We start from the raw sequence: 19,119 nt of genomic DNA on the forward strand, positions 1-19,119 counted from the left end.
AAATTAGAGCCAACACCTTCTTATCAGCAGTGAAGCACAAACACAAATTTTACCAGTCAGTTGTTGATATATTTTGTTACAGCTTTCCAATTTCTGACAAAATGTGCATGCTCATGATCAAGACTACAGTAAATATACGGTGATAAGTCCCACTGTCAGGCTATGCTCCCTGCTGTCTGCCTGTGAAGATAGTCTTTTGCGTGTATTTAGCACACGGACACAGTTGCAGCCAGAGGAAGCAGAAGACAGGGACTGACTATGTTTTTACAGGGCGGGGCAGGGCTTTGATGGTGGAGGGAGCTGCGGTCGGGTCGCCGCTCGTCCCGCGCTGACCTGTGCGATGCTCTCCGGATCCAGGGGCTTGCCACCGTGGTGATGGTGGTGGTGGTGGGCGTCGGTAAAGCCTGTGTACTGGCCCGAGGAGGTTGAGCGGCGGATCGGGGGGCTCTCCATCTTCTTCAGCGACTCGTGACGGCTGATGTTGGTCAAGCTGCCATGGCCAGTGCGGCGCCGCCGTTCGGGGCTGTCCATGGGCATGTGGTTGCGACTCCGCAGCATGTCCCGTGGGCTGAAGTGGCCCAGAACTGGGGAGCCCATCTCTGGGGTGCCGCCATGTCCGCCGTGACCCTGCTGGGAGGCATGCACCATGCAGTGGACATCACTGGGGCGGGCAGGGGGCCGTCGAGATGGAGGATCTGACCTTTTCTTGTGCCTACTGGAACAGAAGAATGGGACAGAGAGGAGACATGGAAATATTTATTCATGGCAAACAGCTTTCATAACAACAGAAAAAAGGCAGCTTCTAATCTTCTACCTTGCACCAATTACTGCTTTTGTTTTTCTTTTCCTTTTAACTAACACTATTGTTCCACCTTCTGTCTCCCAGATCAAAACTTCTTAGCAATGAAGAAAAACTCCTCGTTTTTGGATCAACTGCAATGTATTAAACAATTTACGCCTTTGACTGAGTGTATTGAATCCCCTAAACTGGATGTAGGAGGTTTTAATATTACAATTTGTACGTATGTTGCATTTTTTTGTACCCGAGAGTGAATCCTCATAAAAATTTTGTCACTTTAAGGGAAAAAAACAACATCAGTACTGTGAGAGGAATCCTGATGTCAGTGCCTCCGATAAACTTGTTTGGAGAGCAGGTAGTGTGGACCTGGCCGTCAGCCAGAGGAGGGAGGCCTGTGGATTGTCAGAGCGCCACAACAGAGGCTCCCTGGGAGAAGCTTCTGCTTCAGCAGAAAAGCTGCCCTCTGTCTGAACCTGGACCAGGTAGCACAGTGCCACACCTAATCAGACACACACTCTTTTATTCTCACACAAAGACACATGCTCGCTGAGTTATACATGGTGTTGCTCCACAGTAACATGTACTCCCTCGAAGCGGTTCTATTGCTCTGTAAAAGGCCAATAGAGACGCACATCCTCCTCAGTGTGACTCCAATGGGCTCTGCTCTGCATGTTTATGACTCCCAGCTCTAGTCGGAGCTGTACTGTTTAATCAAAGCAGTTATCATCACTTCCCGTCTAGCAGCAGAATGACTGAAAAACATATTTGAGCACGCCTGCTGGCAAAGAAACAGAATTTAATCTAGACAATTTAATAATATAGTTACGCAGTATTTATTACAGCTCTGAAAAAAAGGAGACAAATAATACTTATTATTATTCAGTCATTAGTCCAATAGAAAAAAATTCTCCAAAAACTTGAAATATTAAATCAATAACATCTGAGTGCAGATACATGTCAGATGAACTATTTTAATTAGTCTTCTGTCTGCATTATTGGTTCTTTGTGATGATGAACCAGCAGTGAATTACTCACTCTTTAATCACTTCTCTGCAGCAAACGGCCTCATTTGAGAGTTTACGTCTGCCTAATAAACGCCATCTCAGCCATTATGATTAAGATTCACGGGCAGCTTCATCACCGTGCTAAATAAAAAGCAATAATGAGTAAGGATATGAGGGACCGTGAGACTCTTTGAGAACGTAATTGCAGATTTTCCTGCAAAGCCACTGTGCTGCGGTATCTCCCCAAACACATCACGTTGCCACAGTAAACTACTCATCTACATTTAGTCAGAAAGTCAGTTCAAACAGACATGTGCTTATGTAACACTCTGAAACCCAAACCTGCTCACACACTGCAAAACACTCTGGATAAAAATGTCTTCAGTGTAAAAATATGAATTAATGAGCATGAAAAAATTCTTGACAGCACAAATGGCAACTAACAAGAGTTTAGACACTGAAAAATAAACACTCAATGACGGAGAGGTGCAGGCTCAGTGCCTGGTGAGAGAAAAATATATTTTTTTCAGACTGCAGTGAGAAATCTAGAATAGTAAACAAGTGCAGGGGCCACTGAAAACCAGCAGGGGGAGCAATCTACATTCATAACACCAGCCTCCCTCTGAGACAGTGTGTACTACTACAGGCACAGCAACTTACTCTGCAAACTGTCACCACACTGACAGCTTACCCTCTGTTTATTATGGCCTCTGCTAATAATAATGTAAATCACAAGACATTCCACGAGACCACACTGAGTTCTCTAATATTTTCACGTAAATCTGGATATAATCAGAAAGCTTGAGGATTCAGAAACATTTAAAAACAAAGAAGAATGTCACAGAAAATAAAGAAATTTCTGATTCTGCTGTATTTATAGATCAGGAATCAAATTTAACTAAGCAAATCAAACAACTTAACTCCTTCCAAGTATCTGTTCAGATGACACTCAGGTGGATTTAATCTACTCATCGGAGGCTGGTTGAAGTAACACAACTTGCAGCCAGTGTTCACCTGTTATAAATAAGCCTCTAAGTTTCCAGCATATCACTGCTAAGAAGCATTGTGATAGTAAGAGAAGTGGGACCAGAACTAAGTGAAATTGTCAGAAGTCAAACTGTTATTCTAAGCAAGGAGGGGCTTTAGACTAAAGGTTTCTAAGGGGCCAGTGTATGGAGCTCTAAAACACTTCACAGAAACTGGATCAGTTGTACCCAAAGCACAAGCAGGCAGACCAAAACTGGCCACAACATCAGAACACATCCACCAACTTCATCAGATAGAGAATTTGCTAAATAAAGAACACAAGACTCCAATCAGCAAAAGTACTGTCAAAAGAAGGCTGCCTTGTAGTGGTCTCAGAGGACGAGCAGCAGTTTATAAACCACTTCTCAGGAGGGGAAATAAGGCCAAACACTTGGGGTGGGAAATAACGAAATACCAGAATTTCACAGTGAATGGCTGAAAAAAAATGTCCCATTTACCAATGAATCCAAGTTTGAGATTTATGACAGTAATAGAGGGGTGTATGTAAGGAGACGAACAGGCAACAAAATTATACCGCAGGGTATCAAACCGGCAATGAAACATGGTGGTGGGAACATTCACTTCTGGGGGTGTTGCCTCCTCCAGAGTTGGACACCAGCACTGAGCTGACTACACCCTGACCAAGGAGAAGCACAACTCCATTCTTCAGAGACATTTTGCACCCTCCGGTTTGCATCCTTGTGGAGAAGGATTCATACTTCAGGAGTATAATGATCCCAAACACACCTCAAAGCTCACAGCACAAACTTGTGGAGTCTATGCCAGCTCCAGTGCATGTTGTCATTAAAGCAGAAAGGGGACATAACAAATACTAAATTAACAAATACTAAGATAATCTGAAATTCATGTACATTTTACATGTTAACTTTTATTATCATTTGTTCTGAAAAAATAGCATTTTATTTGACTGTAATGCAAAAATAGAAGTGTATATGTATACATGCGCGCACACACACACACACACACACACACACACACACACACACACACACACACACACACACACACACACACACACACACACACACACACATATACATACACAATTGAGAACACAGGAGAGGAAAAAATCTAAATAAAGCCCAGGATATAAATGATTCAACACTTATGAGGATTGTCTGAATGGAAAAGCAGAAAAGTGAGTGGGGGGTAGACAGGAGAAGAAGAAAGAAGAGATCACCTGGGAGCTGGTGACAGGTAGAGGAGTGCTGTAGACACTGGCTTTGGGATTTAGAGGGGGTTCATTAAGGCTGATGTGGAAAAAGATGATTCATTCTGATATGTTCTTCATCCGCATGCAAATACCCGCAGTGGTGTAAATATTGTCTCTACTATGAATCATCAACATTTCAACAGTGAAGTAGAGGGGAGTGAGTATGGCTCTGAATAAAACAGCATTTGCTCATGCGTTTGGCAAGAGCCAGTAACAGACGTTTCAAGGTCGCTTACTCCACCAGCAGAAATGCAACAATGAAGAGGCGAGCAGGGGACGAAACACTGGCACGCCACCAGCAGACGCTGCCAAAAAGACTGAGGTGAGATTGGATGTGTGTGTGTGTGCCATTTTTCCTCATGTACATGTGTATTCCAGTACGATCTGCTGATGACTAAGCACCAGTGTGAAATGGGTATTTAATACTCATATTTTACAATGTGAACTGTCTGGTCACTGAGAATTAAATGGACTGGAAGAGGTTTATTCCTCCACCGGCAATTAGGCTGAGAAAGGTGGGCTGAGGACACAGAAGACAGGAGGAGGAAGCGTATTTAACACTGAGAACTGGGTGTATACTATACAACTCTTTCCTGCTTCCCTCAGGAAGCTGTTCGTATAACAGGCAAACCACAGAAATGTCATCAAACTGTTCTATTTCTGAGTTTGCAGCGATGTAAAATGTTGAAAACATAAAGGATTGCTTTCAACAACATATCATCTGTTTGTGTATGTACACACACACACAAACACACACACACACACACACACACACACACACACATACATATATATATATATATATATATATATATAGTTTGTTCACTCTTCAAGTATCTGAGTGAGTGTGCTTGTATTCACACCTGAAGCTATTTATGTGACATGGATGTTGCGACACTGAAGTTGGAGATATGCCGCTCGACTGTTGTGTGACTGTCTCTCATTAGATTAAGCCACTGTGACGTCCAAGATGTGTTCTGGATATACGGCACATGGATGACTACGGTGTGAGGAGGACTGGCAGTGATTAACACAGTGAGATACTTGTTAACCTCACAAAAATGTGTCTTAATTAGTTTTTTGCATTTTTGAGTGTGGGAGAAACCCTAAATACCAATTTTTACAATCAACATGATTATTCTAAAAGTACTGCATGAACCTTTATGAAGTTTGGTGAAATCTCGGTTATTTCTTGTCATGTATTGTGACGTATTTTCCTTTGGAAGATCAACTTTCTGTAGACAGTGCTGTTTATCTGTTCACCAGTAGTGTGTACCACTAATGCTATTCTTCCCTTTCCACACAGATCACTGCTGCTCTACAATATAACAGCAAATGTTCAAACTTCTGTGAATTGTATACAGAACAAAAAATTTAAATGCCACATTTCTAAGTTAGGCCACTTCTACAAATTGTTAGAGAGGCTTCAGTATCGTCCAGCACACCACTTTTATATAGCAGCTTGAAAGCCAACCTGGTGATGTAGGCCTCAGAGATCCTGGTGTCAGTGGGTGAGCTGATGTCTTTTCCCGAGCATTTATCGTCTCCAGCGTGGCCGCTGCTGGCCTCGCTGTCAGCCTTCTGACTCAGAGTGTCTGAGAAGTTGTCATCCCTGGGACATAGAGACAGAGTGACACTGAGACATAGAAAGAGCAAGAGGAAGTGACAGACAAACGACCACCCCGCCCCCCCCCCCCCCAAAAAACCCCCACAAAACATAAACACAAAAAACAAAACAAAAAAAAAAACAAAACAGAAAAATCAGCAAATCAGTCGATCTTTCATTTTTGAGCCATTCTTCGATGACAGGATTTCATATCAGTTTCCTGTGTGTCAGCACGGCTCCCTCTCTCCCCCAAGGTCCAGAGAGTCAGATGAGTCATATTCCTGGGCCTCTCAGTATTCTGGTGATGCACTGTGGTGGTGACACGCACACACCCACCCACACACAAGCCAGCTGTATGGGTTTCAGTGAGGTGTGTGACTGGATACTGGGTACAGTTGGTGCCTGTCAGGTGGCAGTAATCAGAGCTACTGAGCTGCACTGCTGCCTCTGATGATGTGTATTAAGCGAGATATAAAACACATGAATGCACACGCACACAGACAGAAGCAAGGACAAGAGCTTCTTCCAAAGCAGAGGTGGCAGTAAACAAAATTTACACGCAGACACAAGAAAGCTCAAACAACCTGACATTCGAGTCTTGAGAGGAGACATCCTGCGCTGAAGTGGTCTCTTAGATGTCTCCCTGCATGTCCTATTCTGGGCTCTTTTATTGGACAAGTGAAGATCACAGCCCTGTGTGCTCTCACTCCTCAGCGTTTAAGTAGAGAACAGGATGCTGCTGCACTTGGGGACAACCTGTACAGCTGTAAATTCCCCTGCTTCTTCATTAACTAAGGAGAGACCCCGTCAGCACTGCCCCTCCTGGTGAATTATTGATAGAGGCACGCTGACGGGACAGCGGCAGGGGGAAAGAGGAGAGGAGGAAAGAGGGGAAGGCATCCTAAATGGCCATTTTGTCAGCCAGCTACTCAGTGATTGGAGTGATTCTGTTCCCATCCTAACGAGACACTGAATCCAGTCCATTTGGCACCAACGGTCGCCATGGCAGAGTGTGTGCTTGTTAGTGCTGAGAATCAGAGACAGTGACAGAAGGGATGGTTAAGGACCCTGGAGATGGAGAAGCTGAGTGCAGACGACCGCAGCGGGCAGGACGAACAAGTCTGAAGGTCCTCTATGCATGACCCTACAGTCAACTGGTGGCCCGTGGCCTCTTACACAGCAAAGTCAACACGGATAAGTGTGTTGTTCAACCCACAGGGATATCATCAGGGAGAACTGGAGGATTATTCTTTAAACCACAACTCTAATGCTCTGAGTGGAGCTGGCACTAGTTTAGCAGCCAGAGGAAAAATAATCAAGTAAGGGAGTAGAAAGTAAGATTCCCTCAGTGCACTTCCTGTATGAATATTTTGCTTTAGTGTGATAGCAGTCTCCCAAGACTATGTGTAGAAGTGTACGTACTGCTCTATACGCTTGTTGATTTTTTTTTTCCCCAAAAAATATATTTGCTAAACCTTAAAGGAATAATTCAACATTTTGGGAAATATGCACAGACTCTTCACTACTTGGTTGCCCGGCAACTGCTCCCAGCCAAGAAACAGCCCAGCAAATAACCCCCTGTAAAAGAGTGATTTGTTGTTTTTACACTTTGGTTGTTGGCTTTATCAAACAACACCAGGAAATTAAATGTTAATTTGTGAGCTTTAGAGGTGATGGTAGGTTTCCAGTCTTTGTACTAAGCTGCGCTAACCGGCTGCTAATCGTGGTTTCTAACGTAGAGAAAGTGATGTCAAGCTTCTCATCTAACTCTCAGCAAGGAAGTGAAAAACCACACTTCACTAATGTTAAACTTTTCCTTTAGAAACAGCCCACAGTAAGAGGTTAGGTCATTAGAGGTGACCTGACTGGTTAGCATTCACTGTGCATACAAGCTCTGTGCATGATGCAGTTTTTTTTGGCTTGCATTTAAAACGAGAAAACACACCTCACATACAATTTAAGATTGTGTTATTTATGTATAGTGTTCTCTTTGATTCTAATATCAGAATTAATACAATGCACCATCACTCAGCCTTAAATCCTTCTCCAATCAGCTTGATGTTTAATACATGTATCTGTATAGTTATACAGTATATAAAAACACTCACATGTCTTGGACCACGATATACTGGTGCGGCACCAGGCCATCGATGCCGTTGTGCCGTCCCTCCCACCAGTCTTCAGATGCCCGCTGATACAGCAGCAGGGAGGCGCCCTTCTTGAAGGACAACTCTCGGGAAGAGCGCCCGACGTAGTCAAACTTGGCAATGGCTTCAATGGGCTCGCCCTCTGTCAACGGAGAGAGAGGGGATTAGACAGGTAAGGTATGTCAGACAGGGCACAGACATCAACTAGAGGCGGCTATTATCGTGTGTGCAGACATTTTAATGATTGATACAAGTGGTGCAGCAGTGTGAAATCAAAATCTCAATCCCGACAGACAATACAATACGTGCACTTAAATATATGTGTGGCTCTGCTGCAGGACAGTCTAGTGCTGGCATGTTTACACACGTGGATGCACACTTCGTGCACATGGAGTTCAAAGTGTGCTGAGCCAGTTGGTTATTTTCGTTGTAGTCGATAGTAACCCAGCTCTACAACACCAGGCCAGGGCCACAACAAGCCCTGAGGAGCTTTAGGAGGGTATTTATAGAAGCTGGTGAGAGGAGATCTATATGACTCAGGGGCATGTCAGTCACTGTATGGATCATTAGATTGAGTTGATAACGACTCAATAACTGTACAAATAAAGCCTTAGATCAGTGACATGGGAAATAAACATGGGAAGGACCAGGCAAAGTTATTACAGACAATTATAATTAATGGTTGAGCAGTTAATATTACAGTTTATTTGTTCTGGTTGGTCTCTCAAAGTCCTCAATTTTTTTTAAATATCCGTTTTATGTTGATGTCTGTTCTGAAGAAAACATCGGTCGTTTCAACAACAACCGCATTCGACTCCCCTATTTAAAAAGGTACGTCTCTCCAAGCCAATGTGCATGCACTACAGCAACTCAGGTCTAAAAATAGCTCCTTTATTCCTCCCTCACTCATACCTCTGCCCTCCTCCCACCTCACTTTAAGTCAGACAGGGGGTCCCTGGATAGACGTAGCCTCATCCTAACACAGCCTCTCTACATATGCACTGGTAGCTAAGGGAACAGAGTAAATGGCTGAAGCTTGTATTAGCTGTGAAAAGCCGTCGTGATATATCTTTCACAGGAGCCTGAAAGTAATTTCCAAATGAGCAGAGAGGTCATGTGAGAGAGGAAATACGGCCGTGATTCTGAGTAGAGAAGGGGGTTCCTTCATTTTTCTCAGTGTCCTTTTCAACCCCATCTGTTTTTATTCTATTTTTTTTGCTCCTACCTTTAACTTGCCACCTTCCTTGCATCACCGGGTTGTCAGGGTTGACAGGGTGGATGTAACGTGGCTCCAATGAAATGTGACAAGCAGGAATTTACTGTCTGAATTAATTGGGCTGCACTGCGTCGGGCAAGGCTGTTAATAAAGTTGACAGCACCCATATTGGTCTATGGGATTTCTCTTCATCTCTTTATTTCCTCCATCTCTTTCTCTCACTTCAACCTATCCATCTATCCTCCTCTAGGTCTATAACTGTTTGTCTAACATCTCCTCTGCCAAAGGCGGGCACACGCTAGCGCTGCAGTGACGTGGCTGTGGCTCAAAGCAGCAGGCTATAAACTCAAATCTCAGTGCGGTAAAAGATCCCGTCTGTCATGTTGTGCAATTATAACTGAGAATCGCTTCAGACTCAACCACCCGAGGTTACACCCGCACACGCGCACGAGCGCACACTCTCTCACACTGCAACTGGAGTTAAAGAAATGTTCAACTGTGAGAGCTGGAGGCCTGTGGCGTAAGAGATACGAACTGTCAGATGTCTTACACAAGCCAGTGGAGCGGAGTCGGTGTGGATGTTGCTCTACATCCACGTTCATACATAGAAATAGGGGGAGAATAAGTCTGGTATGAGATGTGGTTAGAATCAATACAACAGAGGGTATCATTTTTTTTTTCTCCCTTTTTTGTCCTCTATCCACATTTATCTCTGAAGATAAATATTAATCTTTGGTGCTTGCTGCTACAAACTGAGCTGGAGACTCCATGCAGGACTTCAAAAGATGAAAGTGGGTTAATCGTGACTTTTTAATGGGGAAAAAGATAACCCTCCCTGTACAGTCAAATAGACTGCCCTTTAACATGTGCAAACCAATATATACAGTATGCCTGCTGGGGCACTTGAAAACAAGGACATCCTGCTGTACTCCTGCAAAGTGATATATAATCAATGTGCCAGTTAGTTCACCTCTGACCTTGTAGCAAATTTACCAGCAGATAGGACATCAATGTATTGATGGTGTGCGAGAGTGCCACTCTAAAAAACGGACACTTTATCTCACTGCGTGACAGCCACAGAGATCCATGAGATTGTCATGTGTGAGCAGAAATACACTGAGACTGGGACAGTGTATGGCGCTTTTACAGCCCCAGTTAGTGCCTCTCTTTTAGTAAGATTATTGTTGCTTTAATCAGGTGTGAAGAAATGAGGACAAACTGCGTGGATGACAAACTTCCAAAAGATATACGGTACATGGTGTAATGTTAGATGTTTTGTAAAGCCTAGCCGCAGCTAGTGCCTCTTTAGGTATTACTGCATTTGAGTCACAGAGCTTAGCATATGATTTTCTGAGAAATATATACCTGATAATCGGTTTTGAAAACCAGAAGGTCGTTTAATTACACTTATCCTTGTTCTGATGGTATATCCAGAATCCAAGAAGACTCCCTGAACCACCTGGATGAATAAAAATTCTGCCTGCTGCACAATAAAACTGATTTTTAATCTGTTTCTCAAGTTGCAACTGTATTTTCTAATCCAGGAAGCCAGAAATGATTTGTTTTGTTAAACAAAATACGAAACTGATAATAACACTTTTTTGCTTCACCTTCAGCAACCATCTGTGTTTGGATTGGAAAAAAGAGGCACAACTTCAAAATGAAAACAAATGTAATAACAGGCACACACTGGGGACTTCAAACTAGGCTTTGTAAAACATCTATCATGACGTCATTTATATCTTAATAAAGTGTCCACACATATGCCCCCCACCCCCCTCTTCATTTTTTCCTTTAACACCTGATAAAACCAGCAGTCACATAGCTTTACTTTCTGTGTGTGCGGTGTGTGTGTGTAAATCTGGTCGGTCCACATAATCTATCTGAGCTAATGAGCTCTAACACGCTCCAGGAGGGCCAAGCCGCCGAGACGATGAGATTTCCGGGCAGCTACTTAGACCAACACGTGGAATTATTTTTACCTCTTTCTCACTTTATGTCTGTCTGTCTCTTGATTACTCACTTTATAGGTAAAAGAGAGCAAACACACTCTGAGCTTTGAGAAGAGAGGAGACAATAAAAACATATCCCTGTTTCAGTCTGCAGAATCGAGCGCTGGTAACTAAACAGGAAAAGAGGTTTGCTTTTGTGTCTGAAATCCAAATGAGGTCATGGGGATTTAAAAATAACTGATGACAATAACTTGACCACAGTCAAGACTCCACAGGGAGGGACTCTGTCAGTGCGGACATCCTCCCAGTCCGCTCAGAAAAGCTTTTGGAACAAAACCATGGCAGCAAGGGATCTCTGGAAAACATAATCTTCCACTAATTACTCAAAGAGTTCATAGCTGCCTTCTGGGTTTTACAGTGGGAATCCTCACATGCAGAAGTTTCCCTGTCTAATCAGATGTCCCCTTTAGTTATAGAGGACATCTGCATGATGACTTTAATTTGGAAGCTGGGTGATTAACAGTTGATGTAATGAGACGAGATCAAACATATTTCCAAACTCTGTCCATGGAGACAGATGATGAATGATGACGGGGAGCCCCTAAAAATCGTCTCTGGGTGTGAAAAGGAGACAGGATTGGGGCAGTCGTTGTCACCATGGAAACAGGTTTAGGGAAGTCTGTTACCAAGGTAAAGATATGAAGACTTGGCTTAATCACAGGTCGATTCTTTTTCACTTATGCTTTGTCCACATATGGTCATGTCATAGACAGGGATATTTATCACTTTTTAATGAGCTGAACTTTTATTGTCTTTTGCTGCTTTTTGCTGGAAGTTAAACAGCGACGCCTGGTCCTCTCTGATATTTTGGTTTCATCTAACTCAGTCATTATTTGATTTGGACCAGACCAGCCGGTGTCCATTTCACTCAAACAAAGGACCACATGCATGATCACACAACCCACCCAGGTCTGAAAGAAGTCTATCATTTCCTCCAGTGTCTACATGAGTCTGGTGTTTTTTTTAATGTCTTCATATTTCTCTTGGACACATGGAAATGTAGTTAAACAGAGAGAAAGCACAGGCCGTATAATTTCTGAAAAGCTATTAAAACCTGAAACTCTTGACACACTCCATACATTTGCTATTCTTTTACAAAATAATATAACAGATTTTTCAAAAGGTAAAAAAAAAAAATATTAAGGGAATTGGAAATTTTCAGAAAAGCATGTAACACTTCAAAAAGACCACCATGGAATTTGTAAATGGGGGATGTGGAGATGTCCCAACACCCCAAAGGAATAGCAGCATTAGAATATGAATGGCTGTCCATCACTGAGAGCCCAGTTCCTTGGCCCTTCAAGGTCACTGCATTTAACAGGCTGAAAGGCAGGATTAGCTGCACAGAGCTGGGTTTAACCCTCACAACACCAAGGACACAAGAGAAAGCTTGAATGTGGACAAATATGTGGACAGGACAGTACAGAATTTTACTTTACGTGGGGGTGTGTGTTGTGTTTTTTTTCTTTTTAACATGTGTAAATGTGATGAATTCACACACATCAAAACCAAAACTTTACAGGTATTTGTGTGATTGTGTACTAAATACATGCATACATGTTTGTGTAGGCACTCACCGTCCTCGCTCGTGTGCGTCTCCGTCCCTCCCTCATTGTCTACCTCCTCCAGGGCTCCATGCTCACTGTAGGGGCTCTCACTGTGGAGAAGACATGAAAACCATCAGCGTCACAGCCATGACAGGGTGAAGGGTCAGAGGTTAGGGGTTAATGCACAGTTTCAAAACAGGCAAAAGCACTCAATTTTTTCCTGTTGTGTAACTTCACTTCCTTGTCTTTTATTTCCTAAAAAAAAAGACGAGTCGGAAGACACTTTACCTCCTGATTTAGTTAACCGCAAAAAGGTTTCTCCTCAAATCTCAACAGCCAAATCTCATTCCAGAGAAGATGACAAGTAGGAAGGGAGGTCTTTACAATAAATATGGCCGGGAGGAAGTTCAAACAGCGGTCATTATCAGCATTCTGTGAGAGGCTCTGATCCTCTATCTCAGGTTCTTTCTCTAAATGGTCTTCTCCTGGCACCGTGCTGAGAGAGCTGGCAGTGATGCCAAACACACACACACACACACACAAGCACAGACACACACACGCACCAATCTCCACAGATTACCCCTGCCAGGAACTGAGTGTCTCCTCTCATGCTAACATGTCACTAGCCGCCTCCTCTTCTGCAAAAAAAAAAAAAAAAAGGGAGGCAGCCAAGACAACAAATCTCCCCAGGGCTTCATGCGCCTCCCTGGGGGGACACAGTCGTGCTGAGACAGGTGATTAGCTCTAGCCGGGGATAAATCCCTGTCAGTCTGTGGTGATGTGAGGGCACAGAAAAGGAAAAACAGGAGCAGATAAAGAAAGGAAGAAACAAGTGATAAGCCCTGCTTACAGATGTGGAGCTGGCAAAGAGGTTCAGGTTTGATCTGTTTGACTCCAGTGTGTGCCGCAGTTCACCTAATCGTCCTCTCCCTGCCAGCTGACCCCGTTCTTTTTCCTCCTGCCGTGATGGTGGTAATTAACGTGATTGTTTCAGCCTGTCTCACCTAGAAAGCAGTCCACCATGTAAAGTCAGCGCTGAAACATCCTTTACCTTGTCATGTTCCTTGACCACAGACGCCTAATTCGTGAGTGTAATTACTCATATCAGCTCCACTGACATACTACTGACACAGCTGCGGCGTTGGGAGCACACACATACCTGCATGTTGAGTGAGTCCCTAATGAAGGAGGTTTGGCTGCGTGCCTTTTTTCCGCATTAAAAAAAATGGAATGAGAAAACCACCGTCGTCTGTCTGACTCAAACCTACATCTCATTTAGGAAAGCTGTGCAGCTGCATGAAGTGACCTCATCAGAAAGCTCTCTTCCTTTGCTTTTAATCCTGGATAACCTACGACCTGACCCTCAGACACCACTGACAGGGTGGCCCAGTAGACTCAGTGTTCGTTTAAAGTGACAGATCTCAGGCTGGAAGTTGTGTGTCCTCTTCTGAGCAAAGAAACTGAAGCACAATCTAAAAAAAAAAGAACTTCCTTTGTGTATTTTCTCATTCCTCACCAATAATCTCCTCCAGCCATGCACTTCTCATAAATGGGCCCATCCAGTTCTTTGGCATCAGGGAAGATGGTCTCATGGTGTATGATGATGGTCTTGATGATCTCGTTGACGTGGGCCTGGCAGGAGACCTGGTCCTGGCTGTCTGGTGTGGGCATGAGCGTGGGGCCAAAGCATATCGCCAGGTTGTATGGGTCCATCATGTTCTCGTCACTGTACTGGGACAAACTGGGAGAGGGAAGGGAAGGATGGAGGGAGGGAGAAAAAGAGACATGGGGACAAAGAGACCAAGAAAAAGCCAAATGAGAAAAGGACATCAGTGGATGTTCATAACTTAGGGTGACAAGAGGAGAGCAAAGCCTTATAAAATAGAATAAAGGCTGGATTTACCGGTTAGTGCCTACAAACTTACTGGTTGAGGAAGGCGAAGAGGTAGCGCATGACGATGAGGACTGATCTGGGAATGGTGAGGAGGATCTTGCGGATGTACAGTGCTCTCTCATACAGGTTGTCTATTCCTAGAGCAGCAAAAAGAAAGTGCGAGAGAGGGTATGATGTTAAATTATACTGTAAAAAAAGACTATATTTATAAAATATTGTTAAATTAACTGTGTCCGCTTAGTTTCAGTTCAGGGGCAGGAATAACATCCGGTAACACTTATCTGTGCACATATTGATTATCACCACACCAAATCCCAGGACATAAATGCAAGAACATATTGAAGTGAAGCCAATTACTTATCAGAATTACTGTGTGTCTCTGGGGGACCAGTAAAGAGCAGTGATATGTAAAATGTGTCTGTGTCTCTGTGTGTTTGTATAGAGGCAACAGGAAATGTATTAACTCAGTGGTAGTGACCTTCACCTCAGCCTGTGTTCCTTTGCTGACACCACAGAGGAAAGAGGAGAAGGAAGTCAGCATTCTTTGTTAGCACCTGACAACAAGGACGTCAAGAAGTTTTTCCTGCTTTGTTTTGTTCAACTCTTTTTTCAGTCTTTCACTCCTTATTTCTTGCCTTGCAGATTTGAGCATGTTACTAACAAGACAGTGATTTTCTTCCCGCAACAAACTTCATCCGAGGATCATCATCCTAACTTTATACAGAAGTAAAAACATCCTAAATCTTTCGCATAGTGTGTTTTATCAAAATACTGGAGGATGGCAACCTTTATGTCTTTCATTACTATCTCATTCGTTCCGCTGTGGCACTTGAAGCAGCCTATTTTAGTTGGCTGAGCTGGGGCTGTGCTGGCTGCTAAAAATAGTCCTGTCACCCTCCAGCCACTCTGTGCCATCTGGGATTTGGGCTTCTGGGATACTTGTGGTATATTTCATTTTTCATGAATACCTAACTAGGATTTCTGGGAGGCTCCTGAGCACTTCAGAAGTATTTACTCCAATAAACATTTATACATCAACCTACAAACACACATGTATAAGCGCACCTACGTGGAACATCCTTACTGCAAATTCCAAATTTGAAAGATGCCAGGAGCTACAGTACTGCTGCTGTGATGAAAAAAAAAAAACACAGTCAACCGAAAGCGGTTAAAGGGAAAAGTGATCTTGTAGCTGGTCTGAGCTGCTCCATATGGAATAAGCAGAGGGTTTTTAATATGGAGCCTGCTGGGCATTCAGCCCACACTGCAATCACCGGCATGTTGAGCTGGGGAATGTAAACAGGGAATCCCCATCACTCATCCTGCACAAATGTGTAAAAAAAACCACCCAGGAAACACACACACAAACACACTTCGCACACTTGCAAGCATTGCGAGTACACATGGCACACACGCGCGTGCATACACAAAGCCACATGAGGCACTACAGCACACGTTGTGTCCACGTGACTCTGTGCATGTTCAATTGTTCTTTAACAGAGCAAAAAAAAAAAGCCCCCACCGTCATATCTTAAAAGATCAGAAAAAGCCACACAAAGAAATGGACTGATGACAACGCGACTATTCTTGTGAGGACTGTGCGTGTAGATTCAGCTCTGTGCTCAAAATACTGCTCAGTTCTGTGGACATCTAACATTCCACCACGATCCCGTAAGCACGGCCAGCTTTGTGCCACTTATGACAGATAATATCCCTCTTGGTACTCAACCATATACCACAGAGTAGTGTTCACACAGAGTGTCAAAACAAGAAGCCAGAGCCATTCTGCTGATGAAAGAGCTGTGTGATGTGTTTAATTTTGATGGATGATCATTTAATTTTGTTTAAGAAAAGATCAGATAAAGTTTTGGGGAAAGTATTTTCACAAGCGCAGTAAGATGTGAGTTAATTTGACAGCACCAAAAAAAAAAAAAAAAAAAAAAAAAAAACACGATCCACATTCCATCTGAGTGAGACGAACAGATTTGACACTGTAAAAAATTTGACACGATTTAAACTAAAGTCTTTAAAAGAAAAACACTGTGTTATTATGTCATAGTCAACAATGAAGACCAGCACAAAAATGTGTGTGTTCTTACTGATGCAGGAGAGCAGATCATTGAACTTCTCTTTGGGGAAAAGAGGGTTCTCCAGTCCCCGGAAGTAAAGTTTGAGAACGCCAGCCACTGAGTTGATGTCATGATTGTTCTCGTCATCCGTCAGAGGGTCGTTTCCTAAGACACAAGAGAAGTCAGATGGACGTCCTTCACAACGACACAGTGTGAAATATACCTAATTAACAACAACTCATAAAGCTTACGGGCTCTGGATCAGTTATTGATCCAGGTGATAATCAAACATCTTGTACCTCTCTCAAATGAGTTCTTGATGTCATTGACTTCCAGCTGGGATCCAGATACACGGAATATTCCCTGATGTTGAAGGCCTGTACAGAGAAAGACAAAGAAGATGGTGGATGAGAGGGTGAAGAAAAGCTTCTTTAGTTGGACCTGAAAGACACATCCTGTTCTTTAAGCCCCTTCACTTTTCTAATTAAGGATAATTAATGAGTGAGAGAGACCGCAATCAAGCTTTACTAAAGTGTCTCCCAGCTGGGATTAGGACTAACTAAGGGGAGAGGTCATGGGTCAGGAGGAACATAATTAGTCTGCTGTTTGCCTCCTTTCAGATTTCTCTCTGCATGTCATCAGCTGGCTGCTCAATAAGATGCATTTACAGATGCAGGCCCTGTAAATGCTGAGAGCTCACTACTGTCATATTCTTAATGCTCAGACTTCACAGTCTGTCAGTGAGTGCCATTTTTGATCTGGTTTAAAACCAATATTCTAACTCATCACTTGTGCCAGGCTAAGCTGTCTGTCTGTCTCATGGTACATTACGTCTGTGAAGAGGGGTGGAAAAGGCTGTACCGCTGTAAACAGGATGGAATCTGTATTTTCCCATGACTGCGACTGAAGTGGAACAAACTGAAACCTCAACATGAAAAAAATGTACACGCCCTGAACAATTAACGCCTAGAAATCACTGAAGGGTCACTTTTCACTAAAGTTACACAGACCTAAAAAATGAAGCAGGTTGGCTGGTTTATGAGAGGAATTCATAACACTGAATATAAATACAGTCAACAATTCATGATTGGTTCACTGAAGAGACAAAATGTCATGTGCACCGTATAATAACAACCAACTCACCATACAAGTTAATGTAGCGAATACAGCTTTCGACCACACGGGGTATAGCTTGTCCAGAGTCCTTTGAAGGCAGAGTAAACAAAAACACCCAAATGTCAGATCATGTATAGTTTGCCCTTTTGTTACATGCACAAGAGTCAGAGCCCGACCCATCCTGGATTTCTGAGGATGATATGCAACGAACATCAATAACGGAGAATAATAATGCTGTAATATTATCTTTTTGATAATATTCCTTTTTACATAAAAAAAGGAACATTGTGTGATAAACATATGTTTTGAGACTCTTTACAGTTGCTCAGTAAATATAAGTATAATTTAATTATTGTAATTTACAAAAATTTCAAAGAACTATAAATAAACAAAAGCATGAAACAAAACTACTGTATGTTCAACTTTAATTGAGAAAAAGACAAATATACAGAAATGTATTGAAAGAAATGTATTCCTGCAGTTTAGTGCTTCATTTTGAATATCTGCAAACATACACACCAAGGTCATTATATCTGTTATAACCCAGTGTGTGCTGATTATAGGCCTGCAAGTGCATCGGTCGGGCTCTAACAGCAACTGATCAATATGATGTTAGAAGTATATAAACATGCACATACAGGGTAAGTGAAGTTTGAAGGTTAACATACAAAATAAGGGTTATTTTCATGAGATCTGACAAAGACAGACTGAGTTGACTTCACTGGCTATTTAACTGTTAATGACCAGTCTTCTACAATAATCATGAAATATCACAAAGTATACAAATATCACTGACTGGCTGCAACAGCCAGCATGTACAAACATGTTGTCCAGCACATTTCAGCTAGCTTCCAGTGCTGCTAAATATACTTTGTCTTGTTATGCACCCTGTGTTTAAATTAAAGCGAGCTTATCTAAAGAGCCACACACTCGATATGGAGTTCAGTGCGGAACGAGATGAGGTGAGGTGAGGTGAGAGGGAGCAGCACTGTCTCCTTCAGAGAAAACACATTCCTCTCACGCACTTGGACGTGGACTGTGGTCTTGTTCTGCCACAGTGCCAGCTGCTCCTGTGGCTCAGTGCTGGACAGTGACTTGGTACATGCCTTTGATGATACAGTGGATCTGTTTACAGCCCTCAGGGGTACACGCACGGGTCCAAACACAGCGACCGTGCCAAAATCGACTGTCTATCGTTGGAGTGGAGCTGTGAGGGTTGGGGAGCAGGTCTGGGTGCAGCAGGATTATGTAATTCTATCTCTTTGGATATGTGAGACTGGGGACGAATGCTTAAAATCAGACAAACTCAATACCAGTGTTAATGTTGGAAGTGGCGATTGACCAGATTTTCTTCAGTTCAGTCTGTCTGAGTCAACTCCCGTAATTTAGTTGATGATTATGAGATAAAGACAAACACAACATGAAGTGAAAATGTTGTTAAGCCAGGAC

At 42.9% G+C, this 19,119-nt stretch overlaps 1 protein-coding gene across 3 annotated transcripts in view; it reads right to left on the reverse strand.

The window, feature by feature from the left end:
- The window catches only part of srgap1a (SLIT-ROBO Rho GTPase activating protein 1a), an 82,400-nt gene that overhangs the window by 3,289 nt on the left and 59,992 nt on the right, over nucleotides 1-19,119 (reverse strand). For 2 of the 3 annotated variants that reach the window (XM_041038248.1, XM_041038247.1), the window contains exons 13-21: nucleotides 17,698-17,758; nucleotides 16,854-16,931; nucleotides 16,585-16,719; nucleotides 14,517-14,622; nucleotides 14,108-14,332; nucleotides 12,622-12,701; nucleotides 7,778-7,958; nucleotides 5,538-5,675; nucleotides 334-715 (exon numbers count right to left, since the gene is read on the reverse strand). In XM_041038248.1, coding sequence (XP_040894182.1) covers nucleotides 334-715; nucleotides 5,538-5,675; nucleotides 7,778-7,958; nucleotides 12,622-12,701; nucleotides 14,108-14,332; nucleotides 14,517-14,622; nucleotides 16,585-16,719; nucleotides 16,854-16,931; nucleotides 17,698-17,758 — 1,386 coding nt within the window. Of the gene's footprint in view, nucleotides 1-268; nucleotides 716-5,537; nucleotides 5,676-7,777; nucleotides 7,959-12,621; nucleotides 12,702-14,107; nucleotides 14,333-14,516; nucleotides 14,623-16,584; nucleotides 16,720-16,853; nucleotides 16,932-17,697; nucleotides 17,759-19,119 lie in introns of all 3 variants that reach the window. The other variant, XM_041038249.1, reaches the window with a different exon arrangement.

The sequence above is a fragment of the Toxotes jaculatrix genome, chromosome 5 (genome assembly GCF_017976425.1).
Source record: "Toxotes jaculatrix isolate fToxJac2 chromosome 5, fToxJac2.pri, whole genome shotgun sequence".
Taxonomy (NCBI): Eukaryota; Metazoa; Chordata; class Actinopteri; family Toxotidae; genus Toxotes; species Toxotes jaculatrix.